This window comes from Phyllopteryx taeniolatus, chromosome 9 (assembly GCF_024500385.1).
Source record: "Phyllopteryx taeniolatus isolate TA_2022b chromosome 9, UOR_Ptae_1.2, whole genome shotgun sequence".
NCBI classification, from domain to species: domain Eukaryota; kingdom Metazoa; phylum Chordata; class Actinopteri; order Syngnathiformes; family Syngnathidae; genus Phyllopteryx; species Phyllopteryx taeniolatus.
The window spans coordinates 16,290,465-16,314,832 of NC_084510.1; the positions used below are offsets into that span (position 1 = coordinate 16,290,465).

Genomic DNA, 24,368 nt, shown 5'->3' on the forward strand with positions numbered 1-24,368 from the left:
TTGTGGCGGGGCAATTGCGCCAGATAACCATTGATGTGGGATGGGGGTCTCATGCTTGGAGTGCGTCACGTAGTGCCATTTTAGCTACGCCCAAAATATCAGGAAAAATTAAACGGTGAAAAACAGTTTAACCCTGTATCGCCACAACTTAATAGTACGAGATCGTTTTCAGTCTTTGCACGTTTTCAGCAATTATCTTGAATTATAATGCATTTTACACAAATCTCTGAACTCACTTTATTGGGTCTTATTCTGACTGTCATTACATGCTGCTTGCATAGAATAAAATAATTTTCAGACCAATTAAGTGAAATTGGATAATTTCCCATGTCACACCTGATATGATTCTCTTGCGTACAGTGGTTGGGAACCACAGCCATACAACACAATAAAGCAACAATAGAACAAAATAAGAACAAAAAGCAACTAAAATAGACAATCTAACAAAATCAGGCTATTCAGTATAAAGTAATATAATGTTCACACTAGTGTCGTGTCAGCATCTAACTGGCAGCATTATGGACAAAGTTTTTTATATCAGCGTTATAGCTGACAAAAGGCGTTGAATTTCTTAGATAACTACAGGAAAGGGTGAAACAAAAAAGGAATAAAGAAATGTTTAAGATATATAGGGTAATCTGAGTGAATACATTTATAGGAGTGAGTAGATCTTGTTTATAAAACGTGATACAATGATGATACGTTAAAAATAAAATCAAAATCCTTGCAGTCAATGCAGACTACGATAAAATATTTTTTTAAAACACGCAGTGTGTGAATTGCTCAATACGATGTCAAATGAACACCCTACACATACTCATGAGATCCACACAGGCCTACGCTCTTACAGTTTTTAAAGTGGGATAATGTATACAATGATTTCAATGAATCAGTGTTACACAGACCAAAATGAGCAGGTGGCACACCTGCAACGGACAAAGTTTCATCTATCTGCATATGCTTTACAGTACATTGACTCATTGGAACACAGTACTTAAAACCACACTCCAAATGTAGTTCTGTAAATCAGACCAAGACAATATTGTATTCTGTGTTGTTTACTCGTGAGGGCCCCCACACTTTAGGTAATCTGATTTATCTTCTTTAAGCAGTGAAGATTGGGAGTGGAAACCCTGCAGTTTTTTTTTTTTTTTTTTTAAACCTGGAAGGTGTGTTTAAAAAGAGCACAGCCATGTTGGAATGCTTTTTAAAGTATTCATGGAATCATGGTATGTTAATTTAACAGAGCCATTCACAGGAAATTAAAGATATAGGTGAGAAGGTCAACACATCCAGACATTTGGGAACAAACGTCTTTAATTTTAAATTGCAAACTGCAACATATGAATTATATTATTTAGCCAAAGGAGCAGAAAAAGGTCATACCCGTGGCAAATAAATCACACAATCTGTGTTAAATCTAAATCCAACACAATATGTTCAACCTAAATCTTACAGGGAAACTACACCCTAAAAGAAAATGTACATTCCTTGGATGTCGGACAAGTCATTCTCACTTTGTGAACATCATCAAGTCTTACGGAACGTTGACAAAAACTCATTTTACCCAGTCACCCTAAAAAGGAAAACGACTACATTTAGTCTGACAACTGTAAAGGGACGACGGCGACTATTACACCCCCCGCCCCACCTCCATACACAAACTCAAGATTCAGATATCCCATCATATCTTCTCGACCTCTTAATTCATCTTATGTGTTCTAAATATTTTACCTGAACTGGTTTGTAACATCAGATTCAAGGTGTATTAGCAGGGTTTCACTTCAACAAGGCATTCTATTGGGATTTCTTAGCTCAGTTGAAATTGAACCGGAATTATTGAGTTTGGTTATTGCTTTGATGAATATTTACTCTAGAGATGAAATTCCACATTGTTCAAATGCATGCGGGGAAAAAAGGGCTAGATCTGGTTTCAATTGACTTTTGGTTGAAAAGTCCCTGCACTGTTCATTCTGAAAACTTTTGGAAATGATTAGCTGATTGGCTGTAGTAGCAGCCGCATGACAGAAACAGTGACGCAAATCTGTTGTAACGTAGGAGACGAGTGATTAGCACCGTGTTCACGAAGGGCAAACCACAAGGTAAAGGGGGCAGAGTTCAGGGGTGCACTTCAAGTGCTGCGTGCTGTAAATCAACTGCGGATCCTTCAACAAGTCACTTTTTGGTCTTCAGTCCCCTCTGTCAAAGTCTGGCTGTGTGCAGCTTATGCAAATATAGTCTTCCATCTCCGCACGCTCAGCAGACAGTCCCACACAGACCTGGTGGAACCACTGATTGCAGCTTCCATCACATTGGACCCAGTTTAACTGAAAAAAAGAAAACAAACAGGATATTTATAGTGAAAAATAGTCTACAAGTCAAGGGCTGCCAGTTTGTGTGTTAGTTAATTATCAAACACACCTCGTCTCCTTCTGGCTCTCTGCACCACGGCGCAGCGCACAACGAGTAGTCCTCATCCGAATCGGATGCAGACACAGATGCAGCAGGTTCCGATGCTGCATGTGTGGGGGAGCAACTCCCCCTGCTTTCTTCACTCCGGTCACGTCTCCTCTTGGACTTCTTTTTGCAACCTTTCTTGGCCTTCCCTGAGTGCTGAGAGTCAGAGCTTTCCTTGCGTCGCTTGGTCCTTTTGCTCTGAATGCTCAGTGCCTCTTTATTGTGACATGAGCCTCCACTCTGTGTAGACACGCACATTTCTGTTGTTACCATATGTCTACTGAGGAGATGCAGCATATATGGAGGTACGTAGAGGCAGAGATCCCCAAATAAGCTCCAGTAGTAGTCCTCGTTCCCACAGTGCAGAGAGAATATATGCCTGTGAGTACTGCTGTATGCTGTATTTGTACGTGTTAATGATTCTGTGTATGTTAATTTTGCAGTTTGAAGGTTTATAATTACCGTAACAGCTATACTAATTTCCGTTAGCCAGTCTACGGCATTACATATTATATGTTCGCTTTAAAGTAGTGGTCGCTAAGCTTTTTTCTGCCACGGACCATTTCAATGACAGTACACATACCGGCTGTGTTGGCTTTCCTTGCCTTTTGCACCTCCTTTTCTTCATGTGTTCAATACTTTTTCCCTGTGTCATTTCACAATTTTACACAACTTAATTTCTGATCTTGTTTGTTCTATTTTCTTTGTATGTATGGATTACTTGGGTTGTTCCCAAAATCTGGTGAAATTTTCAAGTCAATAGCACCTTTGGAAGTATATTTAGTGAGAAAAATGGTGACGTGTTAAGTACTTATTTCAGCCGCTGTACGTTTTGCGCACCGGGAACCATTTCATTAGACAAAATGGCCGGTTGAACATTTTGGTGTTCAAATATACATTTAATTCTCTTTTGTTTTATGTCAGTTTTAAAGTAAACTTCAATTTGGTGTAACAAACTGCTTGTAGCAAGCACGCTTTGCTTCTTATTCAGAGAACTGTGCCACCAAAAGAGTGAGAACGGGTGCTAAGGAATACTTTAAAAAATGTGTTTTAATAAGTTTCAACGTGTTTAAAGCATGTGGGAGGGGTAAAAATGCATCCTACATTTTCACTTATTGCGGGTGAGTCTGAAACACATCACCTGCAATAAACGAGGGTTCACTGTATAGTCCAGAATTATTCAATACCTTTTTGTGCTGTTTTGTGCTCTCCATCTGTAGCTTGTCATCTTCTGTGCTTTTCCTACAAGAGGATCTCTGAGTGGGCAGAGGAGCCAGTTTGTACAGCAAGTATGTGTAAAGCTGCTCGGTTTCTGGAAGTGTGACCTGCAGTAGGAACCCCTCCACCATCAGCTCCTCCAGCTCAGGGCAAAGTCCTGTTAAAGGCACTTTTAGAAAGGTTGGCTTCATAATTTGAAAGGGGAAAAAAATGAAATACACACTACATTTGATTAAACTAACCCTGGACTGGAACACACTGGTGTTCTGGATAAAAAGACCAGCCATTCTTTTGCGATATTCTGTGTCTGTTTTTCCCCTGAAACAAAAACACATAAAATGTTACAAACAATAACACCACATGCCCGGATGCTAATCTGTCCACTGACCATTTTTGATACTTCCTCCAGAAGTCCACCTGTGCAGGCCTGCTGAACTCTGTGCTGCCATTGCACCGTGCGCTCGATGAGGAAGCGCAGTGCGTCTCCCTCAGGAAGTCTGACCCGAATCCTTTGCAGTGATGCCAGCAGAGGCAAGACCTTGTCCAGGGGTGGCTTCCTTGAACGCTGGCAAAAGGGGCAAAGCCAGACTTGACCATATTTGAGGTCTGCGGTTGCTGCAATGCACCCACTGTGGAAAAGCTCACGACAGAGCTCACACTGCACCATGGCCCCCGAGGGCGGCTTTTGGCAAACACACACACTAGGTGCATAACAGTTTTCAGTAGGAAGAAGCTTGGACTCGTTTGAAGCCCTGAGAGCCAACAAGGTCTCCATCTCCTTGTCGCGGACGTCATCGAGGGTGGTCATCTGTGACGAGAGAAGATTTTGTTGTTCTTGATGCTTGCAGATCCAAATGTGATAGGGCTTCTTCACAAGCAAGTGTAATTAAAATGTCTAATTATTTAACACACTAATATTTGGTTAACACAATGTGCATCTGTATGTACACATTCTCTGGGCTCGATCTTATTGTAATCTCCCAAAAAATGGACGACAAAAAAATTATAGTGCTTTTGAAAAATGTCTGCATTAAAATTAAGGAAATTATATTGTTTTAATGAAGTTAAACTGACAGTAGGAAAAAAAACTGTTTTCCCGTATATACATAAGAGGCGACACTTACAGCAGAGGCAGAGTTTTTGCTTTCCGAAAGTGCCTTTTCCACGTCGTAGAGTGAGTCCAGGTTTACGGGTGATCTCTTACTCATCTGTGTTCCTTCTTTTGTTTTTTTATATCTTGACCTATGAAGCCCAGCTCCTTCGTCACATCTTGGGCACAGTACCTGCAAATGCAAACGCAAAACAATATTGTGTAGTGCGCTAGCAGGAAGGTTGTTAAAATATAGTTTCATCAACTCTTTGACCAGAAATGTCCTAAATTAATTTGAGATTCAACATAGAAGATACCATTTTGTTAAATTGTGAGATATCAAGTTGTCTTGTCTTAATGCTGAGCGGCATATTCAGTGTGTCGTATCGAGCAAAAGAACAACTGTAATCCAAAAAAACAAAATATTAAAATGCTTGACATACCTCCAAAAGAGAAAAGGGTGAGTTTTTTAGTAGGAATGTTTTTGCAGCGCTTTCCTTCCAGATCTGCACGTCACTGACCAGTGCCTCCAGTCGACTGAGAGGGTCGAGCCTCACGGGGATACCCTCTGCTCTGAGTACTAGCTCAGAAAGGCTTTCCAGCACTGGAATACGGCCCCCCAGCTATAAGCGTGCAAAGGCAACACTTGTAGGACCAGCCAGGCTTTTCTCAAGCAGAATTTTCAGCAAGTGGAAAGTTTACCTGAAGGGCTTCAGCTTCATGAAGCCACTTCTTGGCCTTGACCACAGCATCCTTCAGCTGCAGACAGTTCGGCAGATAAGCAGGGACGTTTTCCATTTCTTGTAACGCAGCATCAAGTGTTTCTATACTTTGATATGGACTTTGAGAAGACACACACAAATGTATTCTATTAATTTATTAAACAATATCAGTTCATATAGATGACTAAACATTTTCCTGCCACTTTTTTTCTCTCAACTTAAAGGTCAGAGGACAAAGATGTCAAAATTGTTCTTGATAAATCTAGAACCCCTTTACAAACCACATCTGGCATTTTGAAGTGATTTTATAGCAGATATACAGCAGTTAATCAACAGGGGAAGAAACTTGCTCAGCTATGGGTGCCTAGCAAGCATTCCAAATTCTGTGCTGATCACTTCGAACCGGCGTGTTTTGAGAAAGACTTTGCAGAAAGCATTGCATAGAGAAGTAGAGGCTGAAACCAGCTGCGGTGCCAACTACTTTTCCTACGACCATTGGGACCTCAACCGCCAGCAAGAGAACTAAATCTCGCAGCCACCACGGTGGAGCAGTGAAGCAGCGCAAACAAGAGGTGAGGATTTCCTTGTATATACCTACCACTCTGTTATGGTTACTATGCACTGGGGAGTAGGAAAAAAAGACCCACGCAGTACTTTTCAGTACTGTCAACTGTACTTTTGCTTATATGACAAGCCAACAGACACGGCAAAGACTTTCTGTGCAGCAAGTTATAACGCTACTCGAGCGAGGGGCATACAATATATAGTAATATTGCATACTATGTAAAAGCTTGTGCCGTGTAACTGAAACATATGAATATATAATACGTGTAGTCGTGCTAAAAAATATTGGCACCCCTTGGGTGACATGACTGTATAAAAAGACATGCTTTTGACATACCGTCACATCGACCCAGTGGCCACTCTTTTTCTGTTGTACAATTGCTACTTGGCTGCTCGTCGTCATCACTGGTCGGCTCAAACGTATGGTTTGACGATGCCAAGTTCAGTTGGGTGCTCCTGTATGTCGAAATCCTCCTCATATTCCAACACATTCCTCGGCATTGCGTATAGAGTGTAGCACGCTGTTTTTGTCAATTGCAATGTCACTTCTGGTAGCCCTTGCGGTGGCTAGAGTAATCACACCCTGGTGTCTAGAGCTTCGGGTATGTTCGGGGAGTGCTCAATACGCGTGATAAAAACCTAATTTTTAGCTAAACTATAGTTGAAAACTTGCTGGAAGTTACATGCATGTATTACATAACATAAACAATGCAAATATGAATTTTAACTGACCCCATAACATCTTTGTCATCTGACCTTTAACTGTTGCAGCTCCTGTGCCAGCGTAATACAGTTTTGGCAACTTCACTAGATTATTTATTGGGTTTCTTTAGTTTGCTCTGCTGAATAGCAAGCAAGTGCTGGAACCACGCAATAAAATGTGCAAAGTTAGCCACGAGATATTCAAGGAGGACCAGAATGAACACAGAGCTTGCAACTGACAACTTGATATCTTTGCAAGAAATCAGCCAGGAGAGAAAATGAATACTACAACGAGGTCCAAAAGGTGAGAAGAACAGTGCAGTAAAAATACATTGTAAAACTTTTTTTTTGTATTGGAAAGCAATTACTAAAGCTACTAGGGCATATATGAAAATTAAATGGAGTTTGTGTTACACATGAAGGTGATCCAACCAAAATTCAAATGAAATAGAGCAGGAAAGTGCTTTTAAACTACAATGCCTTTAATATGTGAAATATTTAATGAGTGGTCTCTAGATATAACCCATTACACAGGTATTGAATGGATGTAAACCTGATCTTTTTTTTTGTTTAGAAACATGAGCATGCTTTTGTCCTCACCTGGCTTTCATGAGGCCGAGCATTCGCTCCTCCAGCTGCTCAGAAACCGTCAGGAGCTCCTGCAGGCGAGCCATGGCTCTTTCCACAGAGCTGTGAGGGGCTAAACCCACGCCCTGGTCGATCAGCCTCCTCATGGTGTCAAGGCAGAGGTTGTCTGGCCTGGTGTTGGCTTGCTTAACAGTCTCCAGCCAGCGGGCCTGCTCCAGCCTCTCCCTGAGCAGAGGCAGCTGGGGCAGCTCTACGTCAAGGCCCAGGCTCAGATCCAGCAGTTCCTGAAGCTCGACTGAGTGAGGCGACTCGTCAGAGAGGAGCCTTTCGCTGCGCTGCTGGAATTCATCAACCCGAGTCAGCAGGTCCTGAAAGGTACATGCAAATGCTATTAGGTTCTAACATTAAACACAGTCAAACTTTAAAACTTAAATGCTAAACAACCTTCAGTAAAGGCGCCTGTCTGATGTTACATGGCAGGTTGTCCAACTGTTGGACAAAAGACCGGAGCTCCTCCACAGTCAACCCGTGGCTTTGAGACTTCCCCCCACAAGAGCGAAACCTGCAACATTAGAAAAAGGAAAGACTACAAATGTCAGAACATTTTGAGGGACAGCTAATAATACATGAAAATGTGGGTAAAATATCCTACCATGAATGTGTTTGCCATTTAGAGGTAGCAAAACTATTACATGATTATCAAATTCCAGTCAAGAGAGAAGCTCTGCAGTCTAAATCGGCCTCTCCATACAGAACACGTAGCCACGGCCTGTCAGAGGTCATGACCCTTCAATCGCTTCCTTAGACAAACGCTGTCCAAAATGATAGCCAGTTCTCACAGTAATCATGCTATGCTAACAGATCTACCGGCTGATTTTTCTGTTTCTGAAGCAGACCAGTTTTCTAGTATTTTAGTGAGGTTTTTGTTCACTCAGTGTTTATATCTATGGGCCAAGGAAGATCGAAATGTATTTCTCTTAGCACGAGGAGGTACAGAAGCTAAAGGAAGACTGAAGTGCCACACTCGCTACATCTGGACATCAGACCCACCGAGATTATACTATGCCAACTGTTCTTTGTCAAGCAGAGTAAGAAAAAAATCTTAATGGGCTATTTCCAAATGTATTTTTTGCTCACGCTACATATTAGTTAATCGACTGCTTCTAGACCAAATGGACGACAATTTCATGACTATGACTAGCCAATGATTGGTTGAGAGAATGACAATTTTTATGAGGTATACTGCATGAGGAAATACTCACTTGGCATGTTATTTTCAAAGTGCTGAAGAGAAACAATGCATGTGTTCAGCTCATAACGTGCAACTCCCCCACCCCCCTTCATTTACCAACGAGGCGAAACAGTGTGTACACTCCAGAGCACAGTAGCAAATTAGCCAAAACAACTAAGCTTGAAACTTTGCTTCACTCAAGCATACACAATGCTAGCATGATGTAGCAAACTAGCCTTAAAATGTGGGATACAGAAACAAACCCTACACCATTTACCTGATTTGGATGTAAATAAACCTCAAATTAAAAGATGAAAGTCTGCAGCAAGCACATTTTGTTTGTTTCATTTCTAATCAATTGTGTTGACATTTGAGCCAAAAAGATGACAATTGTGTTCATGTCCTAATATTTATGGACCTAACTGAAGGCACATCTCAATGCTGCTAGTAACAAAGATGACGTTTCTAGAGTAAACTTTATGCATAAGGCGAGCTCATTCACGTATAATTGTCAACAGTCGATCTTTGTTGAGCCAAGGCACCTATTTTACATTTGAAAAAATTCACGGTCAACCACAAAACACACAAAAAAAATGTATGATTACTGAAATCTTATCTAGTTTAGCCACAAATGTACTTTAGTCAGTGTGAAATCTGGGCTGGTTTAATTGAACACGAGGCTGATATTTGCAGGGAGCCAACTTATTCTGTTGTATAAATAGCAACAGGTGGATCCACAGCTTTATTGTACTTTTTGCCATTCAGTGGAAGAGCATTTGTTCTGTTTCCGCTAAATGCCGCTGGATGCCATAGATATATTTATGATTAATAAAACTAATTAAAATAATAATACAAAATATATAAGGCAGCATTAATTTTTCTTAAGTCAACATACGAACAGCCGAACGGAAAACGGCACCACAAAATTTAGATACCAACTGAAACGTGGATTTTGTGAACCGTTCCACCCCTAGTACAGGCATATCTGTTGCTATTAATTCTCAATGGTTTCATCTGGTTGTGAGGCCGTATCCACATCGCTTGATCCAATGCAGACATTTATCAGAGATGCTTGGTTTTGGAAAGGGAATAAACTTGACAACCCTTTCCAGGCGCTCTTGATATCGCTTCACAATGATTTACGCTGGGACAAACTTTATATACTACACTAATCAAACTGGTGTTTTCCATAAGTAATATTTTTTGTCTCAGGTAGTGTTTTTGGGAAATTACAGTGGTGTGAAAAAGTGTTTGACCCCTTCCTGATTTCTTATTTTTTTGCTTGTTTGTCACACTTAAATGTTTCACATCATTAACCAAATTTAAATATTAGTCAAAGACAACAAAACACAGAAGGCAGTTTTTAAATGAAGGTTTTTATTAAGGGAGAAGGGAGAAAAAAAAATCCAAAACTACTTGGCCCCCCGCTAAAACATAACTGGTTTATCATACTTCAGTTCAATTTCTCGAGGCACACCCAGGCATGATACTGCCACACCTGTTCTCAATTTAAAAAAATCACTTAAACAGAACCTGCTTGACAAAGTGAAATAGATCCTCAAAAGGTAGACATCATGCCGAGATCTTAAGAAATTCAGGAAAAAATGACAAAGAAAGTAACTGTGAAAAAGGTTATAAAGCCATTTCTAAAGCTTTGGGACTCCAGCAAACCACAGTGAGACCCATTATCTACAAATGGCGAAAACATAGAACAGTGGTGAACCTTCCCAGGAGTGGCCATTCGATCCCAAGAGGTCGCAAAAGACACCACAACAAAATCCAAAGAACTGCAGGCCTCACTTGCCTCAGTTAAGGTCAGTGTTCGTGACGACACCATAAGAAAGAGACTGGGAAAAATGGACTGCATGGCAGAGTTCCAAGACAAAAATCACAGCTAAGCAAAAAGAGCAAAAAGGCTCATCTCAATTTTGGGGGGGGATATCTTAATGATCCAAGACTTTTAGGAAAATACTCTGTGGCCAGACGAGACAAAAGTTAAACTTTTTGGAAGGTGTGTGTCCCATTACATCTGTAATAAGTAACACTGCATTTTAGAAAAAGATCATACCAACAGCAAAATGGTAGTGTGATGGTCTGGGGCTGTTTTGCTGCTTTAGGACCTGGAAGACTTGCTGTGATAAATGGAACCATGAATTCTGCTGTCTACCAAAAAATCCTGAAGGAGAATGTCAGGCCATCTGTTTGTGACCTCAAGCAAATTTCGGTTTTGCAGCAGGACAATGATCCAAAAAACACCAGCAAGTCCACCTCTGAATGGCTGAAGAAAAATAAAGTGAAGACTTTGGAGTGGTCTTGTCAAAGTCCAGACCTGCATCCTATTGAGCTCCTGTGGCACAACCTTAAAAAGGCGGTTCATGCTTGAAAACCCTCCAACGTGACTGAATTACAACAATCCAAAGATGAGTGGGCCAAAATTCCTCCACAGCGCTGTAAGAGACTCATTGCAAGTTATCGCAAATGCTTGATTGCAGTTGTTGCTGTTAAAAGGAACTCCGATTGCAATGACATGTTTGGTATATATGATCTGATATGATATACGAGAACGAGTCTCTGTTGTAAAGAGCTCCGTTTCATTTCTGCCGCTGCTCATGGTACTTGTTCGTTTTGCCCGATGTTATAAATGTATTCAGTGATTACAGAGAGTAAAGTTACATGCATACCTATTTTACTATTTTTCACTGCTAACTCAGTGACCGGTTGTTTACAACAGCTGGTGCTGCTAAAGTGGGCTGATCAAGGTGAGCGGCCAGCGCCTCCTGTCTTTTGCGTCTTTTTGCTCGGCTTTCGCTTGTTACGTGCGGCCGTTTAGGCTCCTTGTGAGGAAAGATAGTCGGCACTGCATTGGATTTAAGCCATCATTTATACCGGTGAGCTCTTTCATGAGATGGGGGCGATCAAAGTTCTTCGAACAAACGCGGATCTTTTGGGAGCTCAACTCTTCCGGCCACATCCTCCCACCATTTTCTCAACTTGATCTTTTTGGGAAAGCTATGAATGCTTGCCTCCTTTTTTGCATTCCGTCCTGATTGGAAATCACATCCCAAAGCGGCGCAGTATGGCATTTTTAACTCTTTTCACTGACGATAAAAGTTGTTTGTAAGTGGCTAGCTTAGCTCTGCAGAGAGCAGCAACGTAACAGTTTTACAATAGCCATTCTACATCATCATTCCCAGAATTCTTTGTACACGCTAAACGTGGCGGCGAGTGTATCAAATTATGGTCTGAACAAAATCTTTTTTTTTTTTTTTAAACTTGTAGGAATAATTTATAAATATATACCCCTGTATTTCAGTAGTAGAGGTCAGTAGTTGTAAAATTAAATGTATTTGTCGTTTCAAACGGAGTTTACTTTAAGGGTGGACCAACCAGTTATTAGGTTTAGGGGGCAATCACTTTTTCACACAGGGCCATGTAGGTTTTGAATTTTTTTTCCCCCTTTAATAATAAAAACCTTAGTTTAAAAACAGCATTTTGTGTTTACTTGTGTTGTCTTTGACTAAAATTTAAATTCTTTTGATGATGGGAAACATTTAAGTGTGACAAACATGCCAAAAAATAAGAAATCAGGAAGGGGGCAAACACTTTTTCAAACCACTTTTAAAAACCACAATGTAGGAAGTTAATGATCGGTCTACTCTGTCATGTGACTGACTCTTGCGGAAAGGTCCATTCATATTTACATCACACTGGTACAAAATTAGTAATACCTTGTCTGCCTCTTCCCATTGAGAAGTTGTTGTGCTACCACAGCAACTTTGTCAGCTTCTGCGGAAACAACGCGCAGCTGATCCAAGAGGCTGGTTTGTGGGAACCTTTTTGTCTCTGCCTGCTCCACCAGGCTGTGAAGCTCTTCCAGACCTAACCGGACATAGATCATTCGTTTAGCACATCAAAAGATTGCACAAGCATTGTAAAAAAAAAATTTAAAAAAAAAAAATAATAAAAAAAAAATAAAAAAATAAAAATTGTCCTGAGGTGTGACCAGAATAACCAAACTGTCTTAAATTAACGTCACCTCTTTTGTTGTTTTCTTTCTTCTCCAGAATGCTCTGCACGGCATTATGCCACTCCTTATAGGACTCTGCACGCAACTTCACTGATGACATCATGGGGTATAACTCATCCAGTGTAAATTTGTAACTAGTGAAAAAGTAAGAAAAAAAGATAAAAAGGCAGTCTTCTAAACCACCATATCCATTAATATCCTTGGTGCAAGGTTAACATCTTTGTCATTCAACAGAAACTGCAGCTTTCAATTTTGTTACCCATGTTTTGTGCATTAATTTTGAGCACATTTTTCGGAAAATAAAATACTTATCTGGTATTAGTTCATTTCTCCAATGTAGAGCAACTTTATAGTACTTGCAGAAGGAGCTGCATGGGATCAACTTGGGTTAATTTTAAACGGTGTAAGGAAAATAAAATTCATTCTTTGCATGTTTGCTTTCTGACTTATACTTGCAGGGGTAACACATTGCTGATTGAAGCTAGAATCTTTTTTTAACCACATTCAGTTGTCATGGTGACTGAGGACTCACTGGAGTATTAGGTTGCTAGATGGACAGGAGCAGAGGTCCTGGGCGTGGTACAGGCAGACCACCTTGCCAGGACTGCAGACACAAGTGATGCCAGACAGGTAGCAGGTGGTCCAACACTTGCAGCACTGGCGTTCCTCATCGGGGAGCAGCTCATAATCTACTTGTCGTGCTCCCACCACACCCTGGGGGATACAGATTCACACTCAGAGGCGAAGAGGAAAAACAGCTGTGTACAAAAAAAGTGTTGGATAAACACAATGTGTTAAATGTACCGTGCATCATGAAGACGGAAGGTACGGTTTCTTTCTACCCACCAATATACTTTGATATGACCAAAAGCATTGTACACAATTACCTCTCACATGTGACTGGGGATGACAAACTAGAACTCCTCACCATGTTGTTGATCTTCTCTCGAAGTTCCTCTTCTTCTTGGACCATGGCGACCATCTCCTTGTGCACGGCGGAGGCCAGGTCCACATCCACTCTATCCGCCTTGAAGGCCATGTTGCAGACCATCTCGTCGTGGGAGAAGACACAATACCGGTTCAACTGGCGATAGTGTTTCACACAGCCTCGGCCAACAGGCATCTAATGGGAAATTGACGTTAATTAAAGTAAGACACTCATATAGCCATGACAATAACACTGTTGTTAGTGTTGCTGTAAAAGCATAACATTGCATGGTCCTCTCGACGCCTTCACACAACAAACACTACTAATACTAAGTCTTACTTAAAGGACAGTAAGTAACACAGATGATTGGTGAGCTCTTTACCCAGTCCATGGAACAGAAGTTGACTGCTTCAGCAAAGTTGAAACCTTGGTTGAATCCACTGTGGTATGCTCTGGGGAAGGTGATGACAAACTCTCCTGCACATTGGTTTGTGCGATAGATCTATAGTTTGAAAGACAGAAAGGTAGGGGTAAAAAAAAATGGAAAAGAACGCTTTTTCTTGGAATTGTGTTTATATGCTCATTGCGTATCCCTGCACTATTTAATAACAACCAATACACTTGACACTGTCAAGGGAGATCACAATTTAAACACATACACTATATTGTCAAAAGTATTCACTCAACTGCTTTAACTTACATGAATTTAAAGGACATCCTATTCTTAAACCATAGGGTATAATATGACATTGGTCCACCCCTCTGCAGTTCAAACAGCTTAAACTCTTCTGGGAAGGTTTTCCACAAGGTGTACGAGTGTGTTCATGGGAATTTATGACCAATTTTTAAGAAGCGCATTTGTGAGGTTACATGATGGTGATGATGGACGAGAAGGCCTGGCTCTCAGTCTCTACTCTAATTCAGCCAAAGGTGTTCTATAGGGTTGAGATCAGGATTGTGCAGGCCAAGTCAAGTTCATCCACATCAAACGCGCTCATCCATGTCTTCATGAACCTTGATCTGTGCACTGATGCACAGTCATGTTGGAACAGGAAGGGGCCATCTCCAAACTGCTCCCACAAAGTTGGAAATGTCCAAAATATTAGCCCCTGAGGTCCAGTGACAGGAACGCTTGACTGCTTCAGCATACCAAGAGATTTTGGACAGTCACACAGTTTACCCCTTTCTGTTCCAACATTTCTGTACACCAGTACACAAAGCAAGGTCCATGGATATGAAAATTTGGTACGGATGAACTTGACTGGGCTGCACAGAGTCCTGCCCTCAACCAAAAAGAACACTTTTTGGTTAATTTCGAGTGGACAGTGAGCCAGGCCTTCTTGTCCAACATCAGTGTGTGACCTCACAAATATGCTCCTGGAAGAATAGGCTAGAATTCTCATAAACTCACTCCTAAACTTTCCCACAAGAGTTGAAGCTGTTACAGCTGCAAAGGTTAGACCAACATCATATTAAACCATATGGATCTGGAATTGGATATCACTTAAAATCATATGTGAGTCAAGGCAGGTGAGCAAATACTTTTGGAAATATAGTATAACTAGTATTGCAATTGTATAGTTTGCAGTGGCACAGGACTAGACAGAATAATATCCAAACACAATCCAAATATGAGCATCTCAGTAAGAGTAACTCGGGGTCCGAAATACTCAACATTTTTTGCATAGTAATTATTGCTATACAAAATAATTTTCTACAGCAATTGCTGGGATTTGTGTAGCAATTTTTTGACATGCTGTTTTGGCCAGTAAGTTGAATAGAAGTTCCTCTAAGTACTAAATCAGTGTCGAGTTTTATGCTTTTCTACCCTAAATTTATAGAGGTATATAAATTTGATAAATTAACTAGTCTAATGTTTGCTGATCATGTCAATAAAAATTATTTAGTTTTCTATGGCTACTAGTAATTTGTATTATGCATACTATTTCTAATGTATTTACTAAAATGAAAAGCCTACACACTGCAAATGCAAAATTACTGGAAATAAGCCCAATGAATATTAGCATTCATGTTTAAACTACCGTATATTCAAATGTATTGGATTACTTTATAAAATGTAATAGGATTACGTTTTTAAAATAAAAAATCAATAACATTTTATTAATTAAGTGCAACAGGGATCTATGACCTTGTGTTGTATGAAATCACCAAGGATTTAAAAAAACAAAAAAAACAGAGTGATTTATAGTTTGGCTTTCTATTCAGGGGACACTACTACTGACTTTGGTAGTTATCTCCCCTAAGTAAGAAAATAAATACCACGTTGAGGCTGATCAGCTGGGTCTCCATCTTCGAGACTCTACGCACCCTGATGGCATCTTATCCTTCCGCCTTGTGCTAAACACATAATATAATACCATACAACACACCACCGATTGGATTTACTTACCCAATCTTTCTCGCTGTTAGAGGCATGGCTCAACGCTCGTCTAATAATAGTTTTGTAGATTTCTGATAATGTTACAGGATTTTTATCCAAATCTACAGCCTTCTTGTTTCTATGTGCCCTGCGATTGGCTGGCAACCAGTTCAGGGTGTACCCCGCCTCCTGCCCGATGATAGCTGGGATAGGCTCCAAAACTCCCGCAACCCTTGTGAGGATAAGCGGCTCAGAAAATGGATGGATAATTCACGCTCTCTTTGTCGAGTTACGAGTAATAAATGGTTCAAAACGTGCATCCCATATTGTAGCGATGGAAATTGAGGAATAAGATAAAGACGGCATTTTACATTGCATTTGGCAATGCGATACCGGCAACTTACATTTTTGTTAAGCAACTGTTGACTTAAGATTTTTCTGAGCCCTGTCACACTTCCTCCTGCTTTGATGTGATGGTCAAAAATTGTGTTCCAACACTGAGCTAGTTACCGGAACGCCGTTGTTCATCAGTGTGTTGGGATTCATAATGGTGACAAGCTGATGAAGGAGGTCTGGCTGCGATTCAAATAGCTCAGGAGCTAGTTTCTTCATGACACCCTCCAAGTGCTCTGCAGCGTAACCTGGTGCCCCATACCAGGTCTTTGGCTCACCCCTGCAGTCAAAAAAACCCCCAAAAAACCAACCGCTTTTACCAATACACACACATTATTTGTTGCATTCGTTTAAGAAACAAAAATATAAAAGTATGCAATTCATAATTACCTAACAAAGACTAACTGCAAGCTAATGTATAAAAGTTAATCTCTTCATCTCTACAGGAAAGACTGTACTACGAAGTGTACCAGTGAAGGTAGTTGATGGAGTAGCTCCAGTGGTCCTCAATATGCCAGCAGAAGGAGGAGAAGCACATGCCCACATAGAGCCAGGGTAACTTCATCCCACAGATGTCAGCTGTAATGTGAGTCAGGACCGAGGCATCCAGCACAGGCATGTTGTTAAGATTCCAGCCACTTGTTAGGTAATGCTGTAGAACACAGGAAGTCTCAAAACTATGGCCCAGCCCACCTGACATCAGTTAGTTAGAAAATAACACAATGGTAGTGGTCATTTTCTAGCTACCAGCAAGAAATTTACAGTGCTTTTAAACAGAGCTTGTTCGCAAAAAAAAAATAAAAATAAAAAAAATAAAAAATAAAACAAAAAAAGCAACAAAAAAAAACCATAGCAGTATTCTCGTATATGTTTGTAATAAATTAATCAATATGATTACAGTGATTTACTGGCCAGATGATGAAAATTCCCAAGTTACTGTGAAAGACACCACTACGGAAAAGTTTACAAATTCAGCTCTAGTATAAAAGATCATCCACATCCTCTTCGCAACTAGAGAGCTCGTACCTCATCCTCAGGAGACACTTCAAAATGGCTGTTCTTCACAGGGAAACCACTCCCAAACTCTTTGGAGGCGATGTCTGCTCCATATTCTACAGTCACATCCTCCTCGATAGTGCTGACTAGACGCCAAAACTCTTTCTCCACCAGCTCAGTTGGAACCATCTACATCAAGTTCAGCGATCAAGAAATTCAGTTCCATTCAATTCATTTATAGAGGATGGCAAAATGTCAGATAAAAGACTAACTAAGCAAGTTTTCCAAGTCATAGCAGTAAGCATTATGTTATATATTATCAAATAGTCCTCCTTTGTCACATGCTACAAACCTCCTCCAGTTTCAGTTACAATTAATTGTCCATGTAATTTGGGTGTAATCGTGCAAACAGACAAGCAGACAAGACACCACCAGCAAGGATCCCCACTCACGTGAACTGGCATGTTGAAATAATCTGATTTAAAGGAATCAGCCATGTCTCCAAAGGTTTGCAGGGTGTAGCTCCTGCTGGCTTGCTCGAAGCCAAAAGCAACCTGAGGTTTGCCGCATTCCTGCCAAATTAAGAAAAATACATTGACTATTAATTCTGAATTGTGTTGGTGGCACGATGGAAGACTGGATAGCACATCTGCCTCATAGTTCTGAGGACCCCGGTTCAAATCCGGCCTCGCCCGCGTGGAGTTAGCATGTTCTCCCTGTGCCTGCGTGGGTTTTCTCCGGGTACTCCGGTTTCCTCCCACATCCCCAAAACATGCATGGTAGATTAATTGAGGACTCTAAATTGCACATAGGTGTGAATGGTTGTTTGTTTATATGTGCCCTGTGATTGGCTGGCCACCAGTTCAGGGTGTACCCCGCCTCTCGCCCGAAGATAGCTGGGATAGGCTCCAGCATGGCCGTGACCCTAGAGACGATAAGCGGTACAGAAAATGGATGGATGGATGGATAGATAAATTGTGTTGAGCTGTTGTTTCCAATCAAAAACAGTGTATTGCATCAGGATTTGGCTCCCCAAGGGCAGAGAGGATGCACCTCACCTGCGCTAGGCACTTGGGGCATCTCCAGTCTCCTTTGGGAACCTCATGTAGCGGGGGGATGAGACAGAAGATGTGATAGCTGTCATCGCAGCCATCACACAACAACAGCCGGTCCTCCTCAGTTCCGCTGTGACACATTAGGCACATGTATTGCTCCACCTGAGTAGTCAAAATAACGATTTGTTTTGGAATAGTAACAACAACAACAACTTAGGTATGCAATTACACTACAATATACTTACTTTACTGTTTGTACCATTTTGAATGTTATTTGACCAATTTTCTTCACAATTTTCTGTCACTATATATTCAATGGGCTCCTCTTTCACCGACATGCTCACTGAAACATGGATGCAATAGCAATGAGGGGCTTTAAATCTTCACCATATACTCATATTGATGACCTTAAAAAATGATTTTTTTTTTACCAGGTTCTGGTTTGGCAACATATGTTCCCATTCTCCTCCTGAGATTGGGGCGATTCTTGTGAACTTCCCCAGCTTCGCTTTTAAAGCAGCCTCTCTGCACAGTGTTGTAATGTAAGTAAAAGGAGACATCACACCAAAAGGAAGAGGAAGGGCTAAACTGAGAGAGAAAGAGACAGGCAGGCCACACTCACTTCAGCTCTCATCCGTTTTGCACGGCGAGCTATGCTGCAGATCTCCTGGGGCTGCACAGACTGGCGCTGCGGTAAGTCATGTGGGGTGTACACCTTATCCTTTGTGTCATTGGTCAAGGTGGCTCTCTGCTAAGACAGAAGTTGGAGGACAGAAGGCAATGACTATAAAGGGTAATCCTAATGCAGAGAAAGGCAAGTTTTTGATCCAACCTAGATCAAGAATACTGGGTAAATAAAAAAAACTGTTATATTGCATTTTATAACATTGTAAGCCCTAATCCAACACACACAGGTAGTGGAAAAAAATGACAAAGTGTGATGGAAATATCCGCTGAGAACTGTGCCGTTTGTGACATCTTCACTGAGAATGAAGCTTATGAGGCAAATCCATACATGGTCACAACAAAGAACCACAATTTGGTGATACCTACAGGCTGATTGTCTCCAGTCTGGAATAGGTTATATGGGTAGAGGATCCGCTCATAGTGCGCCCTCAGATGGGAGCCGATCGCCTTGCCTGGAGCAAAGCCCATCTTAACGGAGATTTTAGTCCAACGGCGCTCTCTGCAGACGGCCTCAAAACCTCCCTCGTCATTCACCAGCTGAACAACACAGTACCGACCGAATGCGTGAATGAATGAATGTCTTTTATGTTTGTGGGCATGTAAGCAAAACGTTACATTCATGTGAACGTGTGTGTGTGTGTGTGTGTGTGGGGGGGGGGGGGGGGGGGGGGGGGGGGGGTGATGCCAGAAATTCCAGACACCTTGTTGAGCTGGTAGAGATCTAAAATCTTCCTTTCCAAGTGAGGGATTTTCAGAGTGCATCCTTGAAGCTCCCAAAACTTTGCTATTTGATCCAGAAAGTTCAGCTTCACTCTAGTCTGAGCCTGAAAACATCAAACAACTCTAATTAGTAAATGTACAAAGTTACCATTAAACATACACAGTTGCATGAACGTACCTCCAACTCATTGAGCCTTTGAATTCGTGGTGTGAATTTCAATCGTTCAACATCACAAGCAAATGGTGGCTGCCATTCCTAGAATTAAAAAAATAATGCAAATAAGTATGCTCTATTTGAATATTCCAGTTAAACACTAGAACAACAAGACTGTGTGAATAATCAACCAGTTATTTTCTTGCTTGAGCAATTAAGTGGAACAGTTTTATCAGTTCGATTAATTCACCAGCATACATGCTGATACCATCACCAAAACAAGTAAGTAAGCTAAAATTTCTATCAGCTAATGAGCTAACCCAAGCAACAGTGTTACTGACAGCACCGTGACTATTCTATCTCAGTGTTACTGACAGCACCGTGACTATTCTATCTGCATCACCAACATAACGTACACCAGACCACACAACTTCCTGCAAAAAAGCCCAAATCTATTGTTGGTAACGGGTTTAGACACACAGGAAGATAAGATCAGTTTCACATGAAACTGCTACATGTCCCCGCACTCATTTTGCCCCAATATTTAACTGTGTGAAGAAATAGTTTTGGGAACTGATCTAGCTAACTGATGTTTGATCTGGTATGTGTGTATGTCAAGGTTGCAGTTTAACTGATGCATATTACAAAGACTAGTTTAATTTTGGTAGTATGCGATTGAATCATTTTGATCAAAGCTCATCACACATGAAAGATGTCTTCCTTGATATTATTCATTGAAAAAAAATGAATTAGCTTTGTTTTTTGTGTGCTTTCTTTGTTCTCATTTTTTTGTACCGCATAGACATCTACGAGCCTAAAATAAACATAGTTGGTTCTGGTGGCACTGTGTGGATAGAAATTACTTCTTTGAGGTATCAACACTGCTCAGGTTTGCAGAATAAACCGTCTTCCCCAGAAAGCAACCAAATGTCTGGTAGCGGCATTCCTAAACACAGGTTGACATTCTAAAAGAATCGTGGTTGCACAAGTATTTCAAGTATTAGCTATTAAATTTACAAATTAAATTTAAGCATTTAATCGATTTACTACAGTCAACTACCACACAGAATGTTCAGAAATTACTTTTCACAAATATGCCTTTAGGCTAATGATTTGTAACAAATTGTGGAAATCACATGTGGAGAACCTATGATAATTTGACCTGGTCCACTATGCAATTCGGAATGCACATAAAACATGAGGAACTATTTTATAATAATAATAAAATAAATGAATACATAAAAATAAAAAGCCCAAAACATTTACACGCAGATGCTCAGAATGCATAATTACGACTAATGATACACTGAAGATTCAATTCATCTCAATTTTCAACCCACAGCATACATGATTACATTTTTAAAATAAATATTCCATTTATTATAGTACTTATAACAATATTATAGCTATAGACATTATATTTGGAATATATATCATTTCGTAATAAAGTTAAGTGTGTCAGAATATACTGTGCGTTTTTCCGTGCCCTACTTAATTTCGGTACGGTGTCTTTGTGCAGTGAGTGATATGTTCAATGTGACTTGGATTACTTTTTCGAACCACATACAGCAAATAGTCTATCTTGTCAACTAAGCTATTTCCATTAGCCAAAATGCTCCCACATAATGCTGACCTAAATGAGCTTAGAGGTTCCACAATGTCAAGGTTTTTAGTCGTAGTAGCCAAGTTTCTTCCTCTCCTCTCCAAAATTGTACAAATTTGTGTGTTTTGACCACAAGGTACACGAATACACAAAGTGCTACTATTGGATTAGTGACTGTGAAATGTGTTGATTTTACACTCAAACATTCAGACAAATATAACAGAGTTGGAAACTGCTAAAAAAAAAAAGTGACAACTACTATACTGGTTATTACATTCTTGTGATAATACTTACAATACAAAATTCTTCCTTTAAATAGATGCATGTGGTAGGTTGCAGTAGTTTTCATTTATTATTATCCCGCTCATGATGCCAAGAAAGGTAACCAAAAATAAGTATCCCCAAGTAAAATATGGTAAACCTCTATACTTCGCAAATTACAACCACAATAATAAACATAATACTATATTGGCAAATATCAATGGGAAACTGAAAGGGAGAATCTAATAGTGTTGCACTGTGCAACTGTTAATGTTGTTACCAGTGAGTGTAATGTGTGCGCAAACACTGGTGCAGACATTTTTAACACTTTTAACATCTCCTTTAAATGTACTGTGTAGTCAAAGGGACGACCAAACAATCTCAAACACATCCTGGTTGCATAAAATATTTAAAATATAATTTAATACAGGCAACTTGAATTGAGGCCTCAAGAGTCTGATAGTCCTATATTATGCATACATACACAAACTGAGGACATCGACCAGCACAGTAAATGATCTAATAAAAGGCCCGTTTGATAATCCTTTGAGGGCATCAAGTTGTCATCAAACATTATCTCACACCATTCTTTTTCCAAATGACTGACTTGACTTAATAAATTTGTTGACTAATCAACACTAAATCAGCCATTTAATCCTGCCATTTTATGCAGATCTAATCCCGTTTGACCGCAAAAAACATGCATTTCATTGCATATTTCAGTCCTGTTAATAAATTCAACAATACATCCTGGACATTATTCATGTGTTCGACGAAAGCAACCGTGTGCATATTTGTCAATTTAATTCAGTCCAATTTTGACCTTTATTTCATTAGTAGGCTGATGAGGCGTGGACACACCCTTGACAAATCTGTAGCTTTTGCCAAACGCGCTACATGATGAATAAAGTGGGCTAAATTACATGAAAGATGAGGTCGTGCTGCGTTCAAAGACTCAACATTCAGTCAATAATGAAGTTAAGCAAGTAAGAGTTAAGGCACAATTATCAATCCAGTTAGAGCAAAGTAAGCAAACTACAAGACTTAAACAAAACATTTAACAGTAACCGGTGAAAAATAACATTATTTCACTGTATGTTTTAATATAATAGGAACGGAAACAAAGATGTGTTTATTAAAAAAAAAAAAAAAAAGATTAACGTGAGTGTGGCCATTGTGATTAAGCGTCCTTTATCTCCATACACAGTTGGTCCCCGAGCACGTAGCGATGCCAGGACCGTAGCTGTACACCGGACAGACGATTACTGTAAACCAAGACAACACAGACCAAATCCATCGAATTGTGTTGACCAAATAAACACTCGTCTTTAAGCAGTAGCCCAAATAGCTGACAAGATGCTGTACACGTATGACGCAAGTCCAGGAAGCACCTTACTTTGCCATAATGTAAACAATACCAATTATCACTGCATCTGTAAAAACGTAAGCTTTTTAATTAAATTTTTCGAACTCGCACAACATTTTGACAGGATGTTTGACAGTTTCGTCAAAAACAGATTTATACTTAGGTGTTTTCGTCCTGAAAGGCTCGTTCAGCGGTTACACTGAAGGTTAGCAAACACACAGCTAGCTGACAATTCAACTCTCGAGTCCCCACTCCGCCATGTTGAAAACTGGTTTAAAAAAACACAACTTTGACTGCGACTTGACGCTCTTTCCTGGCCAACAAAGTCCCCCACACAAGTCTCTCAAAGACAGCCAAATGTTAAGGGAGGCTTACCGGTGGCGGTCGCACTTTACAGATGCCAGTTTTCTCTGCAATGGGTCGTATTTTGTTGATGTACGCAAAAGGGTCAGCAAATTCCTCCCAGCTGGGCTCAAAAACAGGGCACTCCGGGGGAGGAATGAACTCATTCTGGTGAGGTTGAGTCATTCTTGCATCTTCGTTGTGACACTCGTTGAATGATACGCGATGGGTTGCCCACGCTCAATTTGTTCGCTTTGTAGTCCAGACTTCAGTCCGTATCCATTCTCCACTCATTCAACTCAAAGGCGAATTATCTAGTTGGAAGCGATGGGGTGACAGACAGGGACTGTGTGCTTCCGCTCCTACAAGTAGACACCCAGAAATGACTTGTTACGAGCGTATCATTTCATTAGAAACACCATAATCATACACCGAGTTACCTTTTGAGTATTATTGGTACAATTTAACCAATATAAATGTACAAATATATATTTCAATAGCAACACAAAATGTCAATTATGTCGGGTTGGTTTGATTGAGTACTTTAAACGTCACTTGAGGTTATTTCAAAACCGTACGAAATTAACTTTAGCCAAGTTAACTCTTGCTTTGTCCTTTGTAAGCGTTATATTTCTATTTCAGGATTATTGGTTCCGTGGTTTGCTTACAGGCGACGACTCCCTATTGTATGGGTTTGATTTATACACCAGGAGGCATGACGGCTTCGTCGTGCGATGGGTTGGCTGTGCACCGAATGACTCCGCCCGGCCGGACAGAAATAATGGGAACACGGTTATAAATCGAACTCACCTATTATATCAATCCGCTCCGACCGGATCTTTGTTTTTAAATGGTCTAGAGGAGCCATCTGATTGGGTAGGCAC

General features: G+C 40.4%; 1 protein-coding gene across 4 annotated transcripts; it reads right to left on the bottom strand.

Moving 5' to 3' along the window:
- Positions 1-223: 223 nt before the first annotated feature.
- Positions 224-23,830, bottom strand: kdm5ba (lysine demethylase 5Ba). Of its 4 annotated transcripts, none has more exons than XM_061786238.1 (27): positions 23,518-23,830; positions 19,937-20,014; positions 19,740-19,862; positions 19,405-19,575; positions 18,974-19,099; positions 18,783-18,876; positions 18,597-18,694; positions 18,355-18,513; positions 17,749-17,868; positions 17,327-17,485; positions 16,771-16,952; positions 16,418-16,580; positions 13,910-14,029; positions 13,528-13,722; positions 13,132-13,313; positions 12,609-12,733; positions 12,301-12,451; positions 7,786-7,903; positions 7,354-7,709; positions 5,468-5,606; positions 5,209-5,388; positions 4,800-4,958; positions 4,064-4,483; positions 3,918-3,993; positions 3,645-3,832; positions 2,422-2,697; positions 224-2,327 (listed from the first exon to the last, which is right to left on the bottom strand). In XM_061786238.1, the coding sequence occupies exons 1-27, from the start codon at positions 23,668-23,670 to the stop codon at positions 2,190-2,192; spliced, it is 4,449 nt and encodes a 1,482-aa protein (XP_061642222.1). In that variant the 5' UTR covers positions 23,671-23,830; the 3' UTR covers positions 224-2,189. The 4 variants fall into 4 exon arrangements, with proteins under 4 accessions (XP_061642222.1, XP_061642219.1, XP_061642220.1 ...); XM_061786235.1 differs by having other exon boundaries at positions 3,645-3,844; XM_061786236.1 differs by having other exon boundaries at positions 18,974-19,102.
- Positions 23,831-24,368: the final 538 nt, after the last annotated feature.